Here is a 23,650-nt window from a genome sequence, read left to right as displayed (position 1 = left end):
ACACCTGCACTTCTTGGACACGCCCCCTGTCTCCCTCCCTACTCCTGCATGTTTTTATTCCTACTGTGTCTTCACCAACCGGATCGCGTCGTCTGCATAGGGCCCGGAAAGAACTGTTCCTGACAGTGGCCCAGTGGTGTGACTTTTGGGTCCTAGGTTCAAACCGAGGCCGCAATGACTTCCGCTTAGAGTTTTGATGTTCTCCCCATGTACAGTATGAGTGGATTTTGTTTAGATACTCCGCATTTTTTCCAAGGATAAGCAGACCAGTCTCTAAATTGTCCTTACATGTACTGTATGCCCTGTGATGGACCAGCTTCCTAATTAAGGGGGAAAAAGTGTTGTGTGTGCTGGGCTGGGCTGTGGGCCTCCATGGCCCTCTTCCAGATGACGGTGGCTGTGGATAATGAAAGAACACTTGAACTGAATTTAATAAAGTAAAAATAATAAAATACACAGTCAATATAATATCCATACTGAAAACAACAGAAGGCCTGGAGGTGTAATGTTTTACTCCTTGCTTTGTACCAGTTATGTGTAGTATCATTTCATGTTTTAGCTTAGCAGTTTTCATCTAGGGGCCATTTCAATTCAAAACCAGGTGACTGGGGAATTTGCCACTCATGGTAATATGAGTTAAGTCTACTTCTCATTACCTTTGTCATAAAAGGAAACAAAACGTTTATTAAAACTTTGGTTCACATGCAAATAGACCTGTGCCTTTCTGTTGTAAATGGAAGCTTGTGAGAAAACAAAACCTCTGCAGATTGTATATATTATCTAGATTGCACAGTGTCCCCGTAAAGTTCCCCAGTCTCTTTCAGACACTTCACAGTCCTGTCATTAACTCTGACAGATGCAGGTAATGAGCAAAAGAATGAGACTCAATTGAGCGTGTACTTCGTTTCACACTCACTGTAGCACTGCCATTTCAATAACTCGCAACTGGCGAAAAGACAGGGGCTAAGCCCTGAACTCCCAACAAGGGACTTGTAAAATCGAGTCTGCGGATATTAGCCAGATCCAAACCTGTACTCGGCAATAACTAGAGTTAAGATTCCATTCCTCATTCTTTTAAACAACCAGGCAGGGTTTTTCAAGGGTGATCGTGCAGTCATGTGATACAGTAGAAGCTATTCACATGCTAAGCTTCTTGATGTGGCTGACTGCTCTGAAAAACTCACTGAAAAATGAGTCCACTATAAAAAATGAGGTGCGTGTCAAGCTTTTCCCACTCCGAGTCTGCAGTGTTAAAGACTCAACTAACACTACCAGGATCATTTGACATCTCCTGCTGTATCTCTTGCTCGCTCCTGTATCTCTCCTTCTTCTCACACAACTGACCAGACAACAGCATGGGGAAGTGAGGATAAGCAAAAGGTGTCAACTTACAAAATGCAATTTTTAAGTCAACACACATCCACCTGCGGTTTTTCTCCCAGATCTTCATAAAATATTTTTTGTGTGAAAGTAATCTGTCACGATCCTCATCCCTCCTCTTAAGGGCGCTCTGACCCTTTCGCATTTTAGTTTATTACGTGCACCTGCCCCCCGTTTTGCCTGTTATTATTTAAGCCTGGTGCTCCCGCTATTCCTGGCTCAGCATTGGGAGATGGACGCCCGGAAGCCCGCCTACCAGCGGGTTCAGGAGAGACCCGACGGCACAGGCTTCACTCCGGCGTCCTGACCATCTGAGTTTTTAACTGCTTGTTCCTGTTCCAGATCCCATTCCGGATTTTAACTCTTGGATGGTTCTCTTGGCACCTGGACCCTGGACTGCGCCGTGGACTTCCCCCTTGGACTCCTTGGACATGTTGGCCTGCACCACGCCCCCCCAAACACTGGATCACCGTCGTCACGCCCCCCCCGTCTGCCATCCTGTCCTGATCCTCATTGTGTTTTCCCTGTTGTCCTTCTCCACTTACTTCCGGATTATACCGTCTGCAAAGGGTGCTAAACTACACTTCATGGGAGCCTGGACCGGCTTCCGGTACATAATCCCTACATAAAACAATAATTTAAGATTAATTCTCCTGACCGATGATGTGTTGGTAATTCTCTGATATGGCTGTAAACCTATAATGAGTCTTTTATTAAGAAATAGGTAAAACATTAGAATATCAGCTGCAAAGTCCCGATGAATTCTATGCTGAACAGCACAGGAAAAATATTTAAACATGTCCAGCAGAAACCAGGATGAATTCTGGCCAAATGATCCACTGCGGTCTGGTATGGCCTCTACCTTTTCCTTAATCTCTGAAGGTGCCAAATGCATAACAGTTACAGGTCGAAATGCTCAATCGGTAAAAAAGTTCATCTAATAATCTTAGACGACTTCTGCAGGTCAGTAGTTTGGTTGTTCAAATAAAGAAGTCACAGAATGCAAGGTAGATTTCTGCATCCTTTTAGAAACTTTAAGTCCTTCACCTTATCCAGCAGCTGTTTTCATTCAGGAAATCCGACATCCTGTCACAGTCATATCCTTCATCTCACATTAAATTCTTAACTATAAGTTTACATTGGATTATCAGACAATTCATAAAACTCTTGGATGCCTCAGCTGACTGTTTGGATTGTCTAAAACAAATAAATTGTCATTATTTCAGTGCTTATCTTTTGCACAGTTTTGTGTTGTCTACTCTGTTCCTAATTATGGTTTAAATGTGATGCATCTTGCTCCCAGCCCATCTGTGTTTTTCCACTCTCTCTCCCACTGTTTCTCCTGAGAGTTTACAGTGGTTAAATATGCATACTCTTCATTTTGATAAAGACTACAGGTGCATTTACATCCAATCAGCTACTGTAATCAGTACAGTGACATTCTCTGCATGCTTACACAAATACCCATCTGTACTGAAATGTTAATGTGCCAATGATCTTAAGATAAAGTGCTTTACTTTGGACATGTTAATTACCTGTGTGAGACCATTGATTTTATTGTAAACAACATGTATTCCTAAGAAGACAAAAGAAACAACCCTAAGGTATTTCTTTCAAGTAACATTTGTTTTGACAATAAGCCCATGTTCAACATGTGTTTGTAGTTAACCGCAAAAAACAAGAACCTAAAATTTGCATTTTTATGTTATTATCTGAGTTTATTTAATCAAAAAAACAACATGGTCCACATAAACGTTTCATGTGCAATGTAGAGAACATAAATGTTTTTGTACTAAAGTGTTACACTGTTCTCGTGTAAAAACGTTCTCCTGTCTTTTGCCTACAATTTTGTTTCGAGTACAACTATGTTTTATTTTTAAATTATCTCCAGTTGCACAAAATAAAAGGCATTCTTTTTGTAAAATGGTGGAAACTATAGTTATATTCAAATAATAATAATACCTTGTATATCATATTTACAGTATCCATGCTCACACAGATGCTTGATTATTTCTCCTCTTAAAATCTAAATTTTACCTTGTATTTGCAAATGTAAGATGTCAACATGCAGGAAAAAGACATGAGTCCAGCTAAAAATGTTTTACAGTGGACAAGTGTGGCTTTCATACCAAGAACTGTAGTTTTCACTAGAATCCTTGCCAGAAATCTCCCCTGTGAATCTTCCATTTATTCCACATAATTGCAATAATAGACCGAACTATGAAATAGCATCAAATACTTTTTTTTGAGAAATAATTGCTTTTGGAGAAAAGAAAAGATGAAGTAATGCTAAGAATGTCACTGCCAAAGCACTCAGGGTACTTATTAGCATTGTAAATGTACCTTCTCATCTCTCTCCAATTTGCCTTATGCTTTTTTTCATTTTTCTTTTAAAGACTTATTATATTTATTTCACTTGCAGAAATGTTTCTGACGTAACACTATGTAACAAAACAGGGGGAAAGATTTATATATTGTTGTTTCATCTCCTTCCAAAATAATTTCTTTCAATCCTTATGTCAAATTGCATTATTCCCATTGTGAGCAGAAAACAAATTGTCCGGGGCACTATGACAAAATCACCTGCAAGCCAATAAACTATTTTTAGTTTATTGGGTGATTTGTATCAAATAATAACACTGTAAAATGTAAAACATGAAATGATAATGTGCCATTTTTTATATAGATTTTTAAAGATATTTTGAAATAAATTTACTAGACATGTTTTTAATCTTTGCCAGTTGCTATTAAGTGAGTTAAGTAAGGTTCCTCACAAAATCATTTTATACTAGACATTCTTGCAGTGCACATTTCAGGAAGATTACAATAATCTTTCATGTAGCAGTTTACATGCTTTAAACAATTAAAATTTACAAACATTACACAAAGAGACTATGCTACGTTTTGTAAAAAAATAATCTCAAAGCAATTGATTCTTGGTCATTTTTGCGTAAATGACGTGTACATTAAGGAACGTGGATGTAACGTAGTCGAATAGCATAAAGCGAAATGTGGAAGTATTTTTACTTCACGAATATCGAGGGCAGTCGAAAATTGTGTGAAAGTAGAATCGTTTATTGAGTTTGTGGAAACTCGGCTTAACCCTCTCGGCTGAGGGCTATCCTCCCGGCCATAGGACGGGCAGGCCAGTACACCCACTCTCGGTGAAAAGGCGACCAGCGGGTAGCTGCAAAGGTAGAAACTGGGTGTAGGAGGGATGCAGAACGAGAGAAGAGGAGGAGAGATTGATGTGTGGTATATATGGTAATCTGAAGGCTCCAAAAACGAAACGTTGTGTCTCTTGTCTTTTCCGTTCAGCGTGGAATACACCTTTACCTGTTCCTTTGCAGCCTACGGATGCTGACGCAGCTCCGTACTTGAACTTTTTCAGCCTATTTGCGACCCGTTTTGGCCTCTGCTAAATCTTCTAGATTTCCTTGTCATTCCTCCTCCTCCTAACTGGGATACATGCCCCATTCTCTCAACGGCATTCCGTCTCTTTCTGAGAAAATAAATCAAGATTGGTTGTGGGTTACGGCAGCTGAGTTTAATTAGTCTGGCTGCCCTCATTCCTCCCGAAAGTTTTATTAACTGTATCGTCATATGCATCCAGGTAAACGCCACTGCAAAAAAAATTAAATGTATGAAACTCCTTCAGAATGACGTATCTTGAATCAATAAATTCCTCCAGTTATGCTTTTCAAATTCGACGAAAAAATAAAACAAGTGCTATTTTTATTGGGGGGGGGGTTCTGTAAAAATTAATCTCACACAATTACTCAAACGCATCCTCCCGCAGGATTCCTGTACCACATGGGTGGACATTTGTGAAGGGTAACGGAAATGAGGGATTGACGTGGAATCGAATAAAATGTGGTTCAATGTGTGGTGAGTTGCTCGTAAATGTCAGATATTTGTTTAATCAGCTGTATGCATTATTCCTGTGAATCAGCACAATTGTGTTCTTATACTGTATGCCAAGAACATACCACAAGCAGACACTAAACAAAATGTGTGGAATTTATAAACTGCTGTTTATAAAGTACTGTACATGAGGCTACTAATTGCTTCAACAGTAGTTTCTTATGAAGCAGTGGATTACATTAGCCACTTTTTCATAGTTTTTTCTAGTAATTCAAAGAGCAAGAATGCATTTCTCTTAAGGCATGTGGAAGCAATTACTGTATGTAAGATAATACTAAATTTGCTTTTAATTAAGAATGCTTGTTGCTGCCATGTAGAAATGCTGTATAGTGTATCTTCACCACGATCTAAAAATTCCTAAATATTTACTGTACACTTTATAAATCGGATATAACTAAATTCCAAAGCCTCATATGCTATTTTGTTTAGAAGGAAATCTTTATTAGACAGGTTCCAGATCTCCTACTGGGAAGGGATGATTTGGGTTTTTTCCTTTCCTATTGTTGGTAATCCTACAGTACCTCAGTAGAAAAAAGTACTCAATTGGTAACATTTACATCTCAAATCTATTTGTTACATATATTTATTATTCTGTCTCCTAAGGCTGTAAATAAAATTGTCTCCATTTACAGGATTGTCTGTCTTGACCTCCTTGGTTGCAAATGGAACTTATTAATGTTTCATACATGGAATATATTAATTCTATATTAACATAAGTGACATAAACGTGATAATATCTAACCTCTGCATGTTAGTAACAACATCTCAATCCTGACCATAGCCTGAACCCCTAACCCTAGCCTTGGGTTATTGCTATGGGTAGTTGGTTCCATCTATAGTATGTTCTAGATATTTTAATAGCAGATTTATTTTCCATGAATAAAGTGCAATTTTGCAACAGCTAAAACAAAATATGACCAAATATACTGGATCTGCTGGGCAATTTAGTCTTAATGTACATTGAAGTGCAAGTAAAACAAAAAAAATGATTTCATTCTGTCAGGATATTTGAAAACACATCTTGTGGACTGCTGGCTCTTCCATATTGACAACAGATGGTTACCGCTAACATGATGCATATGAATTTTAAAACTTTGACAAACTCAAAACAAAATTTAATTTCTATGCACAGACTAGACCTTGGAAGACTCGTCAAATCCATTTCAAATTCTGAAATACCTTATGCACATCCAGACGGGGACTTATAACTGACATTTCTTCCCCACTTTTACCAAATTCCCAACTAACCAGCAAACACAATAAGATTTTAACTTCCTTTGCAAAGTTTCATCACTGAGAGCAGAGAAAACAGCTTGTTGTTTTTTCACCTGATATTTTTTTCTTTCCTCATTGACATTCCACACTCTTTAAGTTAAGGTGATTGGGAAAATCTCAGAAGTGACCTCCCTAAGCTTCTTTCCATGCCACCTTGAATTAGATCACACTGAATGGGCACAGCAAGCGGGTCTTTGTATTACAAACAAAATAAAAGCCAAGTTTAAATCAAACGAATATTCCTTTTTTAACATCTTGTGAGCTATATCTGACGATGAGGTTTATGTTTAATGCTACCTTGCTATAATGGGATTTTCTATGTAAAGCTGTGCTAGAATTTTGAAAAGCTAAAAAAAACACATTAGCTTATTTGGCATTGTAGCTGGCTAGCTCTGAATCCATAAATATTGAAGATGTTAAAGTTGTGTGTGCAATATTCTTTGAATTTTTTACTTAATATTTAGAGGAATTTTTTTTCTTATATAACAGTATTCCTATAGCCTGCAATGACACAGATTAATAATACCTTCAGAGCAGCTTTTCTGGAACGACCTAATGCAAAGTCAATTGGTGAACTGCCCTCACACCTTGGAAGTGTATTTAACACAGTAAAATCAACCAACTGAAGCACTCTGTTAGTGACGTTTTGGACAAAGGTCTCAAAATATTCAATTTTGCTTCTTAATATGGTAATCTTAGTATGTTTAATTAAGGATGAAATGACTTCTTTTGGCACTTTGCTCTTGAAAGCTTAGCTAATGTACCAAATGTATCTAATTAAATGCTTGCTGGCATACTTTGACTAGCTTTTAATCAGTGTACTCTGTGAACACATTAGAAAAATATTAGCATTTTCTTAAGGCACACGTAGTTATGAATTTACATTAGGAGTTTTATCTACTTTCAATTTTCAATCTTAAATGAAAATAAGAATTTTCTCATTTTCCAAAAATGGCAGATTTCCCTTTTGTCAAATTTTAACACATGAAATAAACGTGGCCGTGCGAGAAGCACATTGCTTTTTGAAGAAGACAATGACAATACTGTATATATGGAAAATAGACAAACAGCTGTACATTCTAGAAGTAGGGTAGCTATTCTACGACCATGTTGGTTTGGAACTGTAAATCATTGTAAGCTAATTGCAACAGCTGGAACTGCAGTGCAGCATAACGGCAGATATTTTATTACTCTTTTATATTGGAGTTGTCTTCTCGTACTTAAATAGCCATGTACAGAACATAAACGATCAAGTCAAGTATGTACTGTAAGTTTAGCACCAACTCTAAAATCTTTCTTCCACAGATTATCTACTTTTTCTTAAATTACAACATGCTGCATTCTGTGGAGGGAATCACCAAATTTCACAGTAAAGATAGTGGCTGATTTTGTCCTTTAAAAGGGGGGCTTCGGATAAATGACTTGTGCGCTAACAATAACCTTCTGCATCTGTCTTTCCAGTCACACTACAGCCAACACAGTACGCATGCAGTAACTTCCTTCAGGACCTTGAGAAAATCTGTACCACATGCTGTACAGTTAAAGAGTTTATGAAATTCCGGGATTAATTCTCATGATTAACGAGATTAATTATTTTTAAATCTATACTATTTCTTTCAGTTTTTCATGTGTTATATCACTGCCTGTGTCATATGGTACAGTACATAACATGCAAAATTTCAAGGCTTCATTGCAGTGTTTATTTACATTTGGTAGGCTTGTACCAAAACCATAGTACATGCTTAGTGGTGGGGGATGTACTGTATATGCGGTTACTATCATAATAAATGGTTTTAAAAAGAAGAATTGTTACAATGGTGTCACAATCCGGTTCTTTCCGGGCCCTATGCGGACGACATGATCCAGAATTGTGAAGACACAAGGGGAAAAATAGTCATGCAGGAAAGGGTCAGGAAACAGGGGGGCGTGTCCAAGGTGAGCTGGTGTACTGGGAAAGTGAGTCCGGGCGAACAAACAAAGCCGAAGTCCAAACGGGGAATCCAAACGGGAGAGAAGATTCCAAAGCCAGGAGATCCATCCAGGGATTAAAACCATGAGCCGGGTCGGGACTGGCGGGGCAGGGGATCAGGAACAGAAAGTTAAAACCATAACGGAGCCAGACGCAGCAGGACCCTGGGCTCTCACGATGCGGAAATCAATGAGGAACCAGGAGTAAGGTCCGCGTCTGGCTTTTAAGGGGGAGCGGGATTAGGGACCAGGTGCAGACAATGGGGCAGAACGAGGAAGGGCTGGAGCGCCCTTAAGAGGAGGGGTTAGCGATCGTGACAAATGGCAATTTAGCCACCCAAGGTACAGTACACACAGATTATTAACACCCAGGCACAACTGAGAGCAGTCAACGGCAGGCATTCTTGAAAAGAAAAGTCTGATTTTCAACTCCTACATGTCTCTTGCTTATGTTCAGGCCACCACTCAAGTGCATTACAACAGTGCTTTCTTTTGTTCTCTTAGACATCAATGCCTGTCTGGTTCCAAGGGGAGCTGTTACAAGTTTAAGCTATTGTCCACCACATCTCAGTATTCCTTTCCATTTCCTTTGCAAAATGTGTCTAGCAAGATTTCTCTGAAATTGTGTATTCCCCACCATTATCTCTATTTCTTCATTAAAAATGAAAGCTCTCATATACTGCATATAAAATTCGGTCAGCTAATGAAAATTCAATTTTCTAAAAACAGTCCCCTGATTGTTTTTCCACCATGTTTTTTCAGCAAAATGATTGTGGAACTGCAAACATTAAGCTTTGCGTATGGGTCTAGAGAACCTAATGGTTTAAAATATAGCTGCTGTGCTATGTCTACAAGCTCCAAGCCCCAGCACTAAAAGTAACGGTATTTCCTTTTTTCACATCCCAAAAGAAAGTGTAAAAGTACCATGGAAACGTGGTTCACATAGCATGGGAAATAATACAAGTAATTTGTAATGTCCATAAAAGGTAAAAAAGAAAATAATTCTACACAGGATATAATTATTGTTTTGTAATCATAGCTAATGCATTTTGATAACTAGGTGCTTTGTTAAGTTCAACATTGTATCTTTTATCAGTCTAACTTACAAACTTGGACTGCACACTGCAGTACCAAGCCAACGGTAATAATCGGGACTTAAGAATGTTTGGATATCACTGTTGAAATCTGTCATACAGCTCCTGGAGGGATTAAAGACAGTTGTTGCCCACTTTACTGATTCAAAGCGAGCCATTTCTGTGCCAAACAGTTCAATGAGCAGAATGCAGCAGACAAACTGTCTGCATTGCATTGTTCTCCGATTAGGAGCATGAAAAGGTGAGACTTTCAATCATAAATTGATCGAATATCTGGCAGAATCAAAGGTAAATTCATCTCAACAGAAAGGTGTTTTCAAAAGCCTGTCAAGCAGAGTTTAATGCAGGGTACTGCTGATGTTTCTAATACGAGAAAAGTGCCGTTTCAAAAGATCCGTGGAAGTAAATCTTTGATCTTTGCAGAAAAGTAGTCCTGTGTGTATATCGGCAACCTTTCCTTAAAGTGCACTGAGCACTTTATCCTTGCCTTGTCATCTATCACTTATAGGACAGTTCCATTATGTTAAGGCCTCACTGACTGAAATACAGGGAGACCACATGGCAGCAACAATGCAGTTATAACAAATAACAACAGTGAAAGAGAATTAAAAGGCTCTTCTTCCTTTATAAATCTACCGATGCTCTCCTTAGTCAACAGTTGTATTGACTATTGCTGTTGATCAGGAATTGATGTCATCAAGTGGAAACCAGCTTTCATCAGGCATTTTGATCCTTTTCCATAATCCCCTCCTGCCGGTGGGTCAGCAGTGATAGCCAGTCACTGCTCATCTCCTCCCAGCCACAATTTAACTCCTCTCTCCTGTTCCAGAGCCAGCATGAGGCTCTCTCCTCTGCCTCTCCCAGCCTTCGAACGGCAGTCTTTCTGTCCCTCCCAGTCAGCCCAACAGCTGTCAGCTCTCTCCACACTGATTGTACAGAGAATATTCTGCATCCAACCTCCACCGAGAACAAGCACATCTGCCACTCTTTGCCTCTGCAGTCTTGTCCCAGATCTTCATATTTGGCCCTTTTCCTCTCAAAGGTCTCCCCACGCCCTTCCTTTCATGGCACCGTCAGCTCAATGAGGATGATCTTTCTCACTCCTGGGACCACATCACTACATCTGGCCTTAAGGATGTTTGTACAACCTCAGGAAGCTTCAGCCTTCTTCTAACGTCCACTCTCATGTCCCATGATGGAGCTTTATGCAAGACAGAATCTTTGACTTTCCTTGACCTTGTCCACATCTCGCCCTATTGATAAATGAATGCAACTGCACTCATAGATTTCCCATGAGCTTGCTGTTTCTTTCATCTCATCCTATTGCAACCTATTTATTAGTAGGTACCATACATTACAGTTACTGGGAATAATTACGTGCCATTTATAATTTGCTACTTGACAGAAATTATCAATACAGGAACTACTGTATAACAGACCATTACTACTGTTGTTTCTAACACTAGAAAAGATGGAGTGCTTTTTCAAAAGACTTGGACCCTGAAGTACAAATATGCTTAAACTTATGTTTAAAAACAAATACACAAAGTTAATCTATATTTGACACTGTGACCCATTTTAAAATAGCTAAGTGCTTCTTATACATTTTGTTGTATATCCTATCCTCATCAGCACAAACACTTGTCATGCTTGCTCTGTTCATCTTAACAGATGGGAGGGACAAAAAATGTAGACTGGAAAATGTTCGCAGCTGTCTGAGGTGCTGTGTTGTTGTTACAATTAACCTGCTAACCTCTAGTTCCTGTATGGTTGCACTCAAGATAATTACTATGCTGTTTCTTTTTCTCTGAAGGAGGAGGGTTACAGATATTCTGTAATATAAACTGCCTGGGCAATAGTAATGTTAGAAGAAATTCCATGACATCTGACACATAAGGTTTAAAATAAGCACAATAAAGACTATGACACAGCTATACTGTACATGTAAACTTGCTTTAATGTTACAGTGATTTGGATTAGTAAATGCCCAGTAAAGAAGTAAAGTTTACTTCTAGTGAAAGATAGCCTCACTTTTTAAGTGCACACATTAAACAGGCAATGGTAATCTGCCACACTTGTAATATATCTGGAACATGGCCTGATTTAGGCTGTGTAATGATGTGATCTCATAGTCTGACTAATGGTTAAGTACCTCCAAGAACTGCCCTGGCTTTTAGAAAATATATTAACCTTTCATTAATCAGAGAAAGCATATATTTTCTCTCTCCAATGCTAGAATCCCCAGCAGGATTGTACAGCGCCATGCCTGAGGAACAAGGTGACCAAACAATGATGAGAGTCAAAGGGTTATGCTGTCTAAAATGTACTTGTGTGGGCAGTGTTGTTTTTGGATATTTTTATAAAAAACATTGTCTTATAGATTCAGTGGTGTACATGGCTTTAAAAACATAATATTTATTTGGGCTTTACTTACACATTTCTAACAGTGACCTTATGTCTACATTTTAGATTTCAACAATTTTGAATGTCCTAACTTGCTATCAAGTGATTACAACAATGTGACATTGCCAAGATTGCAAGCTAAAAGTAGCACTGTTCCAAAAATGAAAAACTGACATCATCTGCAGGGCTGCATATAAAACTAAATTTAAGATGTTTAGCAGGACAAAGTTGTGGTTGCACAAACTTGAATTAATTACTCATATACTAACCTTTGTGGCTCTGACATTCCATCCCATTCGCAGAGAAATAATGAACTAGATAGTAGTTAAACGCTAGATTGGTCTCTTTAGAGGAAAATCAAGGTAAACCCCTTATAACAGCATGTTCATGTGGACTTACAGTACATACCTTCTACAGTAGGTGGAAATTCCACATCATACCATGTCTAAATGTTTTTTTTTCTCCAGCTGCTCTGATTTCCTCCTAAAAACATGCGCTTTAGATCTGAATGGCCACACAAATAAAATGGCTTGAAATGCTGTATCTGTGGCACACATGATAGATTAAGCTACCTGTGTATCACTATGCCAAAAACAGTTCTCATTCAGTTGACTGAATGGTTGACAGATAGCCATCACTTCCAAATCATACAGTACATGGTTTATGTATACTGTACCTGTGTATTTATGCAGTCAATAACTACCTATTTTGTGTGATCTTCTGATAACATTGTTTAGTTATACAAGATGAAAAAAGCCTGATTTCAAGCATTAGTCCTCTAAATAAAAGTAGTTTTTCTTATCTTTGCCACATTTCGTTAAGCTGAACCTACAGTAATGTGTATTTCAATAGAGCAATAGAACTCCTAAAACCAGTATGTTAAAATGATAGGAATTGCCTGGGTATTGCAAACACATGTAACCACTGTGTTGTAACTATTCCCAGGTGCAAGTAGTAAGAAACAAATAAGCATTTGTTTCTATTGCATGTTTTTAGCCATTCCAGCAAACATGCAGCTGTAGCAATTTCCATTAATGTTGTTTTGTCTTATCTTATCTAGTGTTGTCCGCCATCACATTAAATGTTCTCTTTCCTACTGACATCCAGAGGAAGACAAATGTCTGTCAAATTGAAAATCAAGATTTCTGCTCCAGTTATTTCACATTGCTTAGTCATCATAATCAAGTGTCGTTGGTCAGTCGAGAATGTTGGGAAGGTATCCAATTTACATTTACATAGAAGTATTTAGTGTTAATCTAAGGTTTTGTGCATTGCACAGAGGTGACAATAAGACTGGCTGTGCAATTGCTCTTGCAGGACTCCTATTGCACTAATGGAAAAATCTCTCATGTGTTCCTCTTTTGTCAGGTGCAGACCAGCAGGCAACACACATAATTTTCTTCACGTTAGGAACCTCCTCCTGTGATCCAGCCAAAGTTGCAGGATACTGAAATGATAAGGGTGGTCCAACAAGAATCATACCAAGTCTTACTGAATTCCTGTAGTAATGTGATTTATTCTCCTGTTTCTACAGAACGCTTTCTCAATATTTAAGTATGGCAAGAATGCAATCCTAATGCAAGACATTTCAGGTCTTGTCACTTGACTCAGAAGTGTGCAGATTCTAATTTTTCAAGTTATTATTACAGCTAGACGAGGGGATTAATTCAAGACTATAAAAATAGGATGTGTTCAGATTACAAAAGTGATTTATTTTAATCAGTTTTCTCAGAATAAAAGATTTCCCTACCAAAGCTGAGCTTGTGCACAGTGTGCAATAATTAGCATTTGTAGCCTGAATCTGTTAGCAAAAAGTATTTTCAGTGACTGCTGTTTGGAAATTGGATTAGGTCAGAATAGATTTGCGAAAATATACTGTTTAAATGAAAAACATAGATTTTTTTCCTTTTTTGGGGGAGCTGTAAACAGCATTTTTCTTAGCCTCAAAACCTTGATCGTGATAAATTAACATGAGAGTAATTTACAACCACGCTAAGAGCATAAGAACTTACAATATCATGGTCTCTAGTATCCTGTTACAAGAACTATTGTAATCACTAAAATATTTACATAATCCTCATGTATTTACTCAAACCATTTAATAAAAATACAACTTTAAAAATGTGTGCAAATCATCAGCTGTTATTTTTAAAGTTGTTAATTCTCCAAAATATTTGAAATGTCTACTTTCTGTGAACTAAACTCCCTGAAGAATAGTATTTATTCTTGTCATTGGTATTTCCAATGCCCCTCGTAATTAAATGTTTTGATTTGTCGCCACAGAACTGTACACTACTTCCTGGTTAAAGAGTATTAACATTAAGAATTCACAGCTTAAAACAGCAACAACTACAGCATCTATGAAACCTGCTTGCCTTTGAGACAAGGCAGTACAATTGTAATTCATATTTATTTGTAATTTATTTGTACAGTAATTCATATATCTCTATGCAACATGAAAATCAGGAAGACAGGAGCATGGCTTAGCTCTAAAACACTGATTGAAGTTGTTCCTGTAATCCTTAATTAAATAAAACCTATAAGAGTGAAAAAAAACACATATGTTTGTAAGACTTCAAAGCATGTTTTTCATGTCCTCTAAATTAATTTTAATTCTGAATTGCAGGCTATACTCTTTGACACGTCAAATTTCTCTATCCCTGGGCAACAAAGGTGCCAATTACCACAGACAGTCATTGTATTTTAAAAATTGTATTTTCTTTTATCAAGATCCAAGTCATTTGTAATATAAAAGGATTCCCTTGGAATTAAACATCAGTGGAATGTGATAATTATTACATTCATTTGTCAATGAGATCTAGTCTAATATGGTACTAATTAATTCACAGCAATTTTCTACACTATAGAAGCATTTACACATGCATTGTTTTTCATATGATTTATGTTTAGAGCCATCCTAGATGTATAATTCAAAGATTCAGAAAGTTACATAGAAAACAGAATAGAAAAGGCTAAATTTATAGTGTAAGTAAAAGAAAATCAAGGCACCATAAAGATTCAATATAAGTTCTGGAATGGACTGTCCAGCAATATAAAGAATAAAATTAATGAAAAACAATAATAATTTTAAAAATTCATTTTTACAAATTTATTCTGAATAGATTCACAATATATTTAATAAACTGTATATACAAATACATTAAGAAAATTTCATAGTGAGAACCAAAAAAGTCACTCAATAAGAATTATCATATGTGTACAGATTTTGGATAATGATTAATAATGAAGAATTGGTCTTGTATTACTGACAGTTACTCAAGTAATGCTGAAAGTTGATTGGGCACTGGTGATGAGGTGATTTAACCTGTTTAATGTCAAGAAAGAAAAATGCAGAAATGAGCCAATATATCCTACTTATCAAGGAAACACCTTCGTACCATTGTTATATTGGAAGATGTACTAAGTCAGCATCATTTGGGTTTGTCGATATGAAAAATTTTAGGCCACAGTTTAGGAGATCAGAATCTTGATACCACACCATGATCAATGAAGAGGTCCAGGTGTGCTGGTCTGGGCAGGAGTGTCTAGTGGCTACAGAATTTCACTCATAGTTATTGATAGCAACCTGATCGCTTGGCACTCCATAGATCAAGTCCTCAGACCTGACTTTCAGGCCTTTCTCCGGGCTCATCCTGACATGACACTGCATGACGCAAAGTCCTAATGGTATAACAGGAGCTCTCTCAAGAGAATTTGACTGTTATATCAAGGATGCCCAACTCATAAGACTTTAGCTCCATTGAACATTTATAGGATGAGCTGGATTGACATAAGGCTGGGAGATACATGAACAAAGCCACATGCTTGTCCAGGCTTTTAAAGAGAAACAGCACAGAATTCCACAAGGCAGCATCATAGCCTGGAAAAATTCAAGATTACAATATACTGTGTCCAACAAGTGATCTGGATGATGACATTTTCATCAGCATAAGTCATTAATAATAATAAATAACTATTATTATTATTATTCATTTCACTTATATAGCGCTTTTCTGGACACTCCACTCAAAGCGCTTTACAGGTAATGGGGACTCCCCTCCACCACCAATGTGCAGCCCCCACCTGGATGATGCAAAAGCAGCCATGGTGGGCCAGAATGCTCACCACAGCCCAGCTCTCAGTGGGGAGGAGAACAGAGTTAATTCAATTCGTAGATGGGGATTATTAGGAGATCCTGATTAGTAAAGACCAATGGAAAATTTGTCAAGGATGCTGGGGTTATACCCCTACTCTTTTTGAGAAATGCCCTGGGATTTTTAATGACCACAGACCTCAATTTTAACATCTCATCCAGGTGCTGACCACACTCATACCTGCTTTGCTTCAGTGGGTTGCCAGTTGTGAGTTGCAGGGTGATATGGCTGCTGGCAAAACAACTGAATGGCCCGTATGGGGAATGAACCCGCAACCTTGGGGTTATTAGTACCACACTCTAACCAACTGAGCTAACCGGTTAACTGAGCTAATATCAATGCTATGTCCGTTTAACATAGTACTAGTGTGCCTGCAAGAAGTTATCTTCCTTATAGCTATGTGAATTTTGTGCAGTTGTTAGCGATGTTTCTTTTGATGCTGAGTATACATATGTAATAGTTCAAGCAGGTAGCTGTGTCAGCATGCGTAGGCTGCAAAGGAACGGGTAATGGGTTTATTCCATGCTGAAAAGAAATGGAATGGAATATCAACATGGAATAAACCTGTTACCTGTTCCTTTACATATTTAATATACATATACATATTTAAATGTATTGCATTAAGGATTTTGAGGAAAACATTTCGTAACAGATTTAACATAGAACAAATTTAAGCTGAGATATAGAATGCAGACTAGAACTAGTGGAGGTCCTGAAATCACTGGGAGAAATTAAGTGAATGAATGGAATCTTAGTGGGTCAATAGGCATGAAATGGAGTCACCTTCACAAATTATTAATCATGCCTCAGGTTTTATAGAAAACTCACTTTCCCACAAATTAAAACTTATGAATAAAATATTTCAGGTTTAAAGAAGCGTTCTTTTATTATTATTTTCTTATGTGATTATGTTAGAAGTGATTTAAGAAACTCACTGCAGAAATTGCTCTGGAATCCCAATGATCATCTCCGTGGTACATGGCTTGATGGGTTTTAGTATCAAGACTATACTTTGCAAAGACAATTCCAGCTGACCCCAACTGCTATTTACATTGTTACCTGGCTAATAATTTCTTTTTAAAAGGTTCCCTAGATCCCTTCTTCTGAAACACCTGAGGCAGAAAAAAAGCAATTACTGCTCTTGCAATTACCTTAAAAGCCTTTCTTACTGCTCTACTTCCTTTGCTTTACACTCCAAATGTCTAAATTTGTGGTGCCTCAGAGTCTTTGATCCCAGCGAGATTAGACGCAGTTCACCAGCTACGTGAGAAAACACATAGGAAGGGAACGGTGAATCGGACCTTCTTCTTGCTAGTGACATGCAAACAAATCAGATAGGACTTATTCTGAACGCAGAGAAATCTCAACAGCTGTGTGAAAGCACAGCCTACTCACACAGCTGAACAAATCGTTCATTGTGTATAGGGACTGCATTTTGTACAGCTTTTTGTGAATGCTAATTTGAACGGAAATACACAACATAACAAAAATATCTCCCCCACTCTACAAAATCTGTGGTACCCCCTCAATATTTCAAGCCTAAAAACCTCCATTTCTGAGATCACACCAGATTGGTAGAAAAGTACAGTATAACTGGACAGACACAAATAGTTACTGTAAATACTGTAGTATGACTGGACAAAAACGGCACTAGTTAAGTCCAATAATGTCAGGAAGGGGAATGCTAACAAAAAGCCATATTTCTTTGTAGAATCAGTTAGTTTTTAAATATATAATCATCAGACTATAAGAATGCATATTTATTTTCTTTTTCTGTTGTATTTTGTGTATATTTTTTAAAAAAAGAAAAAATGTATTAAATCTTGGCAACAGTTGATATTCTTTGTACCCAAACAAGCTTGCTTTAACAGAGCTCTAACTCAGAAGGTTTGTGAAGTGCAAAGCAGAGCCCAACATGCATTTCTATAAAAGCAAACCTGCATAACATATTCAGCTCCTTCCACTGCCGTTTGAAGTGAAACGAGAACGCTATAAATCCAGCAGCAGGGTGGAACTATAAAGCCACTTAGGATTGTTTCTGTGCAAGAGAGAATGGCTGTTTTGCAAGATGTCAGGTGCACAGATGTTTGCTTGTATCAGTGTAATAACGAAGAATCGCAAATGCCTAATGATGCAGCTAAGTCAATGGTTCATGACTGCCATAAATAGACCTCTAGTGTTGGCTAGGGCCACACTCAAAGTCAGATGATGACCACTCACTGCTCTGGGCTTGGAATCCATTATAGAGCTCTCTGCCACCCCTGAAATCTGCAATTTCTAAAACATACACAACATTTCTCTTTAGTGCACGACATGATACAAGTAGTTCACACATGACACAGGCGGGTATTTAAGATGAGACACAATGGACTGGTTTTAAAACATTATATATTTTAATATATTAATGTAATATATTACATGTCAACCACAGAAAATGAACAACTAAGGAAATTGTCGCAAAGGTAACAAAACGTATATTGGTTTGGCACCTCTGTTATATAATATCAATCTCAATATACACAATATTAATTACTTTTAAAGAAATTCACATCAGTTACATACAAGTATAAAAGCTTCAAACCTCCAAATCTCAGAACTACAGTTAATTTCTCAGAAGTCCCAAACTAGGACTGCAATTAACATTTGCTGATCCTGCAATCTTTATTCAAATGGAGCATTTGTGCATCAGAGATAATACTAATTAACACTATCATTGTTACAAAGGGCTACTTTATTAAAAAAATTAATAACTAAATCATCATTATTGAGCCATGGTATCAACTAAAAACTTTTTTAGGATTTTAATCTCTAATAATCTCAAATACAAATATGCAGTCCAAAAATGGTATCTTTGGACAGATTATGATACCGAGTCCAATTGGGTATACAACACTATCAAGGATCAAATTAACTGGAAGACTGAATTAACTACAGTATTTTTCATTTTTTCCATTTCTAATATTTGTTTGATTTAACTTCACATTTCACCTCCACTCTCTACGTTTCTTTTCCAAAACAAATCATTTGCAGTACTTTAAAAAGTACTAACATCCCAGGGTACCTGAAACTTACGTTTGAAATGCAGCATGTTTCTGTACAGGATACTAAGATGTTCTAGTGAGGAAAACTTTTGAATCTAGTAAACTACTACAAAAATCTATTTTAAAAAGCAACTATTTCAAGGAAGAGATGTTTCAAGGGGTATATGCTCATTTCTAAAGTTCCACAAGACATAAATCCATTTTGAGTTTTTCTGACATTTTCATCAGGAAGATAAAATGGGTGTTTCTGTAAGTAAATAAGATCATTAAAGATTAAGAATGAACTCAAATGCAATTCAACAGAGGCGTACTCATTCTCATTGGAACACAAATTTGTGAATTAAAATAAATAAAATTGGATAAAAAGCATTATATAACTGTAAAGCTTTAATTTTATAAGATAAACTACTATACTGCAAGTTTCAAATTTACATTAGATGTGCATGGTTTAAAAGATACCAAGAAATTAAATGTTATTCCACTCGGCTGATACTTTGTCTGCTTCTATAATGAAGGCAGACATATCATTAAACTAAGCCGTCATGCCCTAAAAGGTAATAATGAAGCAACAGTGGGTTTACAGAGATCACATTTACAGCCATTCAATGAAAAACCCACAAATGAGGGTCAGATTTAACAACTGAGCAGCACAGTTACAAGATCTATTCAGTATATAGACCAAATTATATTAATTTTTATGACAGTAAACTGATGTCGCAGAGGACCAAATTGATAAAATCTTTTATGGCATCTTTTTGCAAGTCAGTAAGTAATTTGGTATTGTTCCAAGAAGCTACTAAGCTTTTTTTAAGCAACTGCATTTGTGAAAGAATATTGATTGTTACTTACAGTATATTTGCTCTTAAACTGATAATAGCCATTATGAACATCCTGGCTAAATCTAGAAGGTTAGTTCACAAAAATGCATGTTAATAGCCTTTTAATGTACTTTTCATTTTCCATAAAGTAATCAAGGACTTTCATATTTTTCTCTTAGTCACCTGCTTAATTCTAAAAAAAACTATGAAAGGGGCTATTAAATGTAAACAGAATGAGAACACCACTCTATATGAATAACGGTTCAGGAAAAAAATATTTAAAGAAATAATTCATATAAAATCTATACAAGTTCTAGTTTTGAAACGTACAATTTGGGGTTTTGTGTTGGAATAGTGTTCATTTAAAAAAATAAGGTACCAATAAATAAGCTTCACTAACAAAGATAGTGTTCAATACAATACTTAACCATGACATTAATTTAACAAATTGTCTTCGGTGGGAATTCAAGTTACTTTGTTCAATGCAAACTTGCTACACAAATGAGTAGCCCAGTTCACTAGGGCACAGAATATAAGATGTTGTTCCTTACAATATTTGAATTGTTGAAATACATGTCCTTTTGATAAAAGCAGACTGAAAATGTACACCATCTTTTTTGTACCATTACAAGAAACCAGACTAAATTCACCTTTCTACAGCTGCCTTTCAAGCCATGTGTAGCATATCATGGTCTTTTATCACATCATGTAAAAAGGCATATTACAAATTATATCTTTCAGAAATTGCATGATATGAAAAACTGTTAAATATGTTCACTCTAACTGAATTTGAGGAATATTCTATGAGTGAAAGACTTAAGTTTCCAAGTCTCCTGTGGCTTTATACAGTACTTCATTGTAGTGTATTTAAAATGAGATTTTGTACCATTGCACAACATGATCTACAAGATTAATCAAGTTAATGCGGCAGCATTTTATATTATTTTCATTCATTTCCCCTTGATGTTCTCCCTTCTCATGTGAGTTTTCTTGCCCTTTTTAATGTTGTCTAGCTTATTATTTCTTACTTTAAGACTTCGAAAAACATAAGACCGTGAGCAATGTCATCTAACTTATGATGTTAATAGGTAATATGTGAGAGTATACACATATGGTTTTCTACATTAGTCACGCTAAAAATACCCAAAATAATCAAGAAGATCTACATAATTGATTTCTTAAAATGGGAAAAATTGACTTGTTTTTAAAATACTACTCATTTGGAATCACACAATGTTAAAGGAAAAATGAATCTGCTATTATCACAAAACTGAAAGATCACTTAACAGGTCACATAACAGTTTTCTGTAGTTTTCTTTCCAACTGGTTTGAAAATGCTAGCGATGATGTTATCATGGTTTCTCTGAGGAGGTCAGAAACATTCGTTTAATGGGGGTTGGTTAGACTGACCGACTGCACTATTATACTCTGACATGAGTAAAACACAATGTCTGCAGTTTAGGGTGCAGTTAACAGTCATACATAAAAGTACATGTTTGTACTGTTGTATGTCTTATAAAGCTATACTGCAGATATACTGTATATGAAACAAATTAAAAACATTTTTGCCGTTTTCTATACAGTCTTTATGCATTAAATGAGTGATATCACTGTCTTTTCTTCCCAGTGTTTTCACACACCTATCGAAATCAAATGTAGATGTGGTAGCCCATATTTAATTTTTTTTTAATGCTCAGAGCAAGCAGTTTCTTCCATCACATTTCATTCTTCCATGTGTTTCTTCAATCACATTTCAGGTCATTATTCACATTCAGAGTCACAACAAAGAGCACGGAGGTCAAAAGGCAGTACAAAATCAACGCCATAATTATTGTACAACTACTCATGTGAGCAGAAGTATCTAGTACCATTGAACAATACAAATAGTAAATCAGTATTGATATCAGTAATATCAAAAGCTGAACAATTCTCTCCAGAACTACTATGAGTGAAATTAAAAGTGTAGATTTTACAAGGAAAACTTTAAGAGGATATGCCACAATATAAATAGAAGATTTTGAACTCAGTCTGAAGTTAAGTAGCCAACATATACGTCAAGGGAAATTCAAAAGGAAAGCAGAAGGGTAAGAGCGTCAGTTGGTAGAGAGCCGAGTGCCAGCAGAAACAGATTTGCTCATCATCAGGGGAACGTGTGAAGGCCCTGCTTCACGTGCAGCACAGTCGCAGTCCACCAGACCTTGATTATTCAAGTTAATTATAGAATCGGCTATTATCCGTGCCGTCCTCTTCTGATATCCCCCGGAGGTCACCATGAGGATCGGTATCTGCCTTCCACGCGCCGCCTTGAATATGATTTCATCCCTTTTAATAATGCCCTGGGTAATCGAAAGGCAGTGGTTGGTCTTTTTTGCTTCCTCTCATTTTATCATTAATGAAAAGACATGGTCCTCAATGCATGCATGCAATACTGGTGAGGTAATGTACATTTATGCCTGATCCTTATCCACAGAAACTAGCTGCCAACTTCTTTAAGTTTCCTTTTGCAGTCCAGGGACCTGAATTTCCACGCAGAGAGTGACTTACTCAAGGTGATGGGAGTGTGACCCATAGGAACAGGATGGGACGGCAGGATGCAGTGTGGTTTCCACATCTGTCACTACAAAACTTTGCCTTTTACTTAAGAACACTACACTACGAAGTATGTGCATGCACAAAATCAAGGTTTCACTTGTGGTTTCCACCTTAAGTGGAAACAAGGTGAGCTAAAATAAAGTGCAAGAACAATAAACCATATCGCAAAACCAAGTTGTTTTTGTCCGACAGAAATAGTGTATGAAATATTGTTATATTGGTGTTAAGTGGCCAAAAAATATCTGCATTACAATAGTGCAAGTTATAGTACAGTAAAATACAGTTGTGAGTTAAGGGTTTTGATAAGGGTAACATCTTGTACAGGAACAAGGAATGAAGTGACTTTAAAAACAGATTATGCAAACTATTAATGTTACTACTTAAAGTGACAATGATTGCTAGGGATTTGCTATGGCAAACAGTACAGTGAACAGATTGTCCAGGTTCAACAAGTGCCAGGAGCAGGACGATGGAATACTATTGTACTGGGCTGTTGTGCTACTGAAAAAGGCAATGGGCTGGAGAAGTTTCTAGTCTGACAATTGAGAATAGGATAAGAGGCTGACAGCAGAGTGATGCTGATTAATCCTGGCTAGCCTCTCAAGACAGGATGATCTAATAGGAGAGCATGTGGAATAATCAATTGCTTCATTCTCAGCATGAACTATAGCAGCTATTGCAAGCAAGCTGGATTTGCAAGTTTCAAATGGTCTTGTACTCGGGGGGCTTGTAGCACGTGTAACACGAAGTCAAATTGAAATTAAATACAGGAAAATAGTGGTAAAGATTCATTTAATCTTCACGAGAATATGTTTTTCTAAAAAAGCATTACAGCAAATCAAGCCTCTTCCACTCCCCTGGCTATCTAGTTACTGTATATTTCTAATTATAAAACCATGTCAATTCCCATGCTCGATTTCAAAACTTTATCACACTGATTTAATATAGAATACATAATTCCCTCTAGCAATGAGTTAATGCATGTTCAGCAATATTGATTG

General features: G+C 36.9%; 1 protein-coding gene across 1 annotated transcript in view; it reads right to left on the bottom strand.

Moving 5' to 3' along the window:
* Window positions 1-18,569: 18,569 nt before the first annotated feature.
* Window positions 18,570-23,650, bottom strand: part of hdac11 (histone deacetylase 11) — a 29,693-nt gene continuing 24,612 nt past the window's right edge. The window contains exon 11 of the mRNA XM_088917564.1: window positions 18,570-22,393. Within this exon, the coding sequence (XP_088773690.1) occupies window positions 22,151-22,393 (243 nt within the window). The 3' untranslated portion in view covers window positions 18,570-22,150. The remainder of the gene's footprint in view (window positions 22,394-23,650) is intronic.

Source organism: Atractosteus spatula, chromosome 5, assembly GCF_055471065.1.
Source record: "Atractosteus spatula isolate fAtrSpa1 chromosome 5, fAtrSpa1.hap1, whole genome shotgun sequence".
Taxonomy (NCBI): Eukaryota; Metazoa; Chordata; class Actinopteri; order Semionotiformes; family Lepisosteidae; genus Atractosteus; species Atractosteus spatula.
This window is presented reverse-complemented; position numbering and strand designations above follow the sequence as displayed.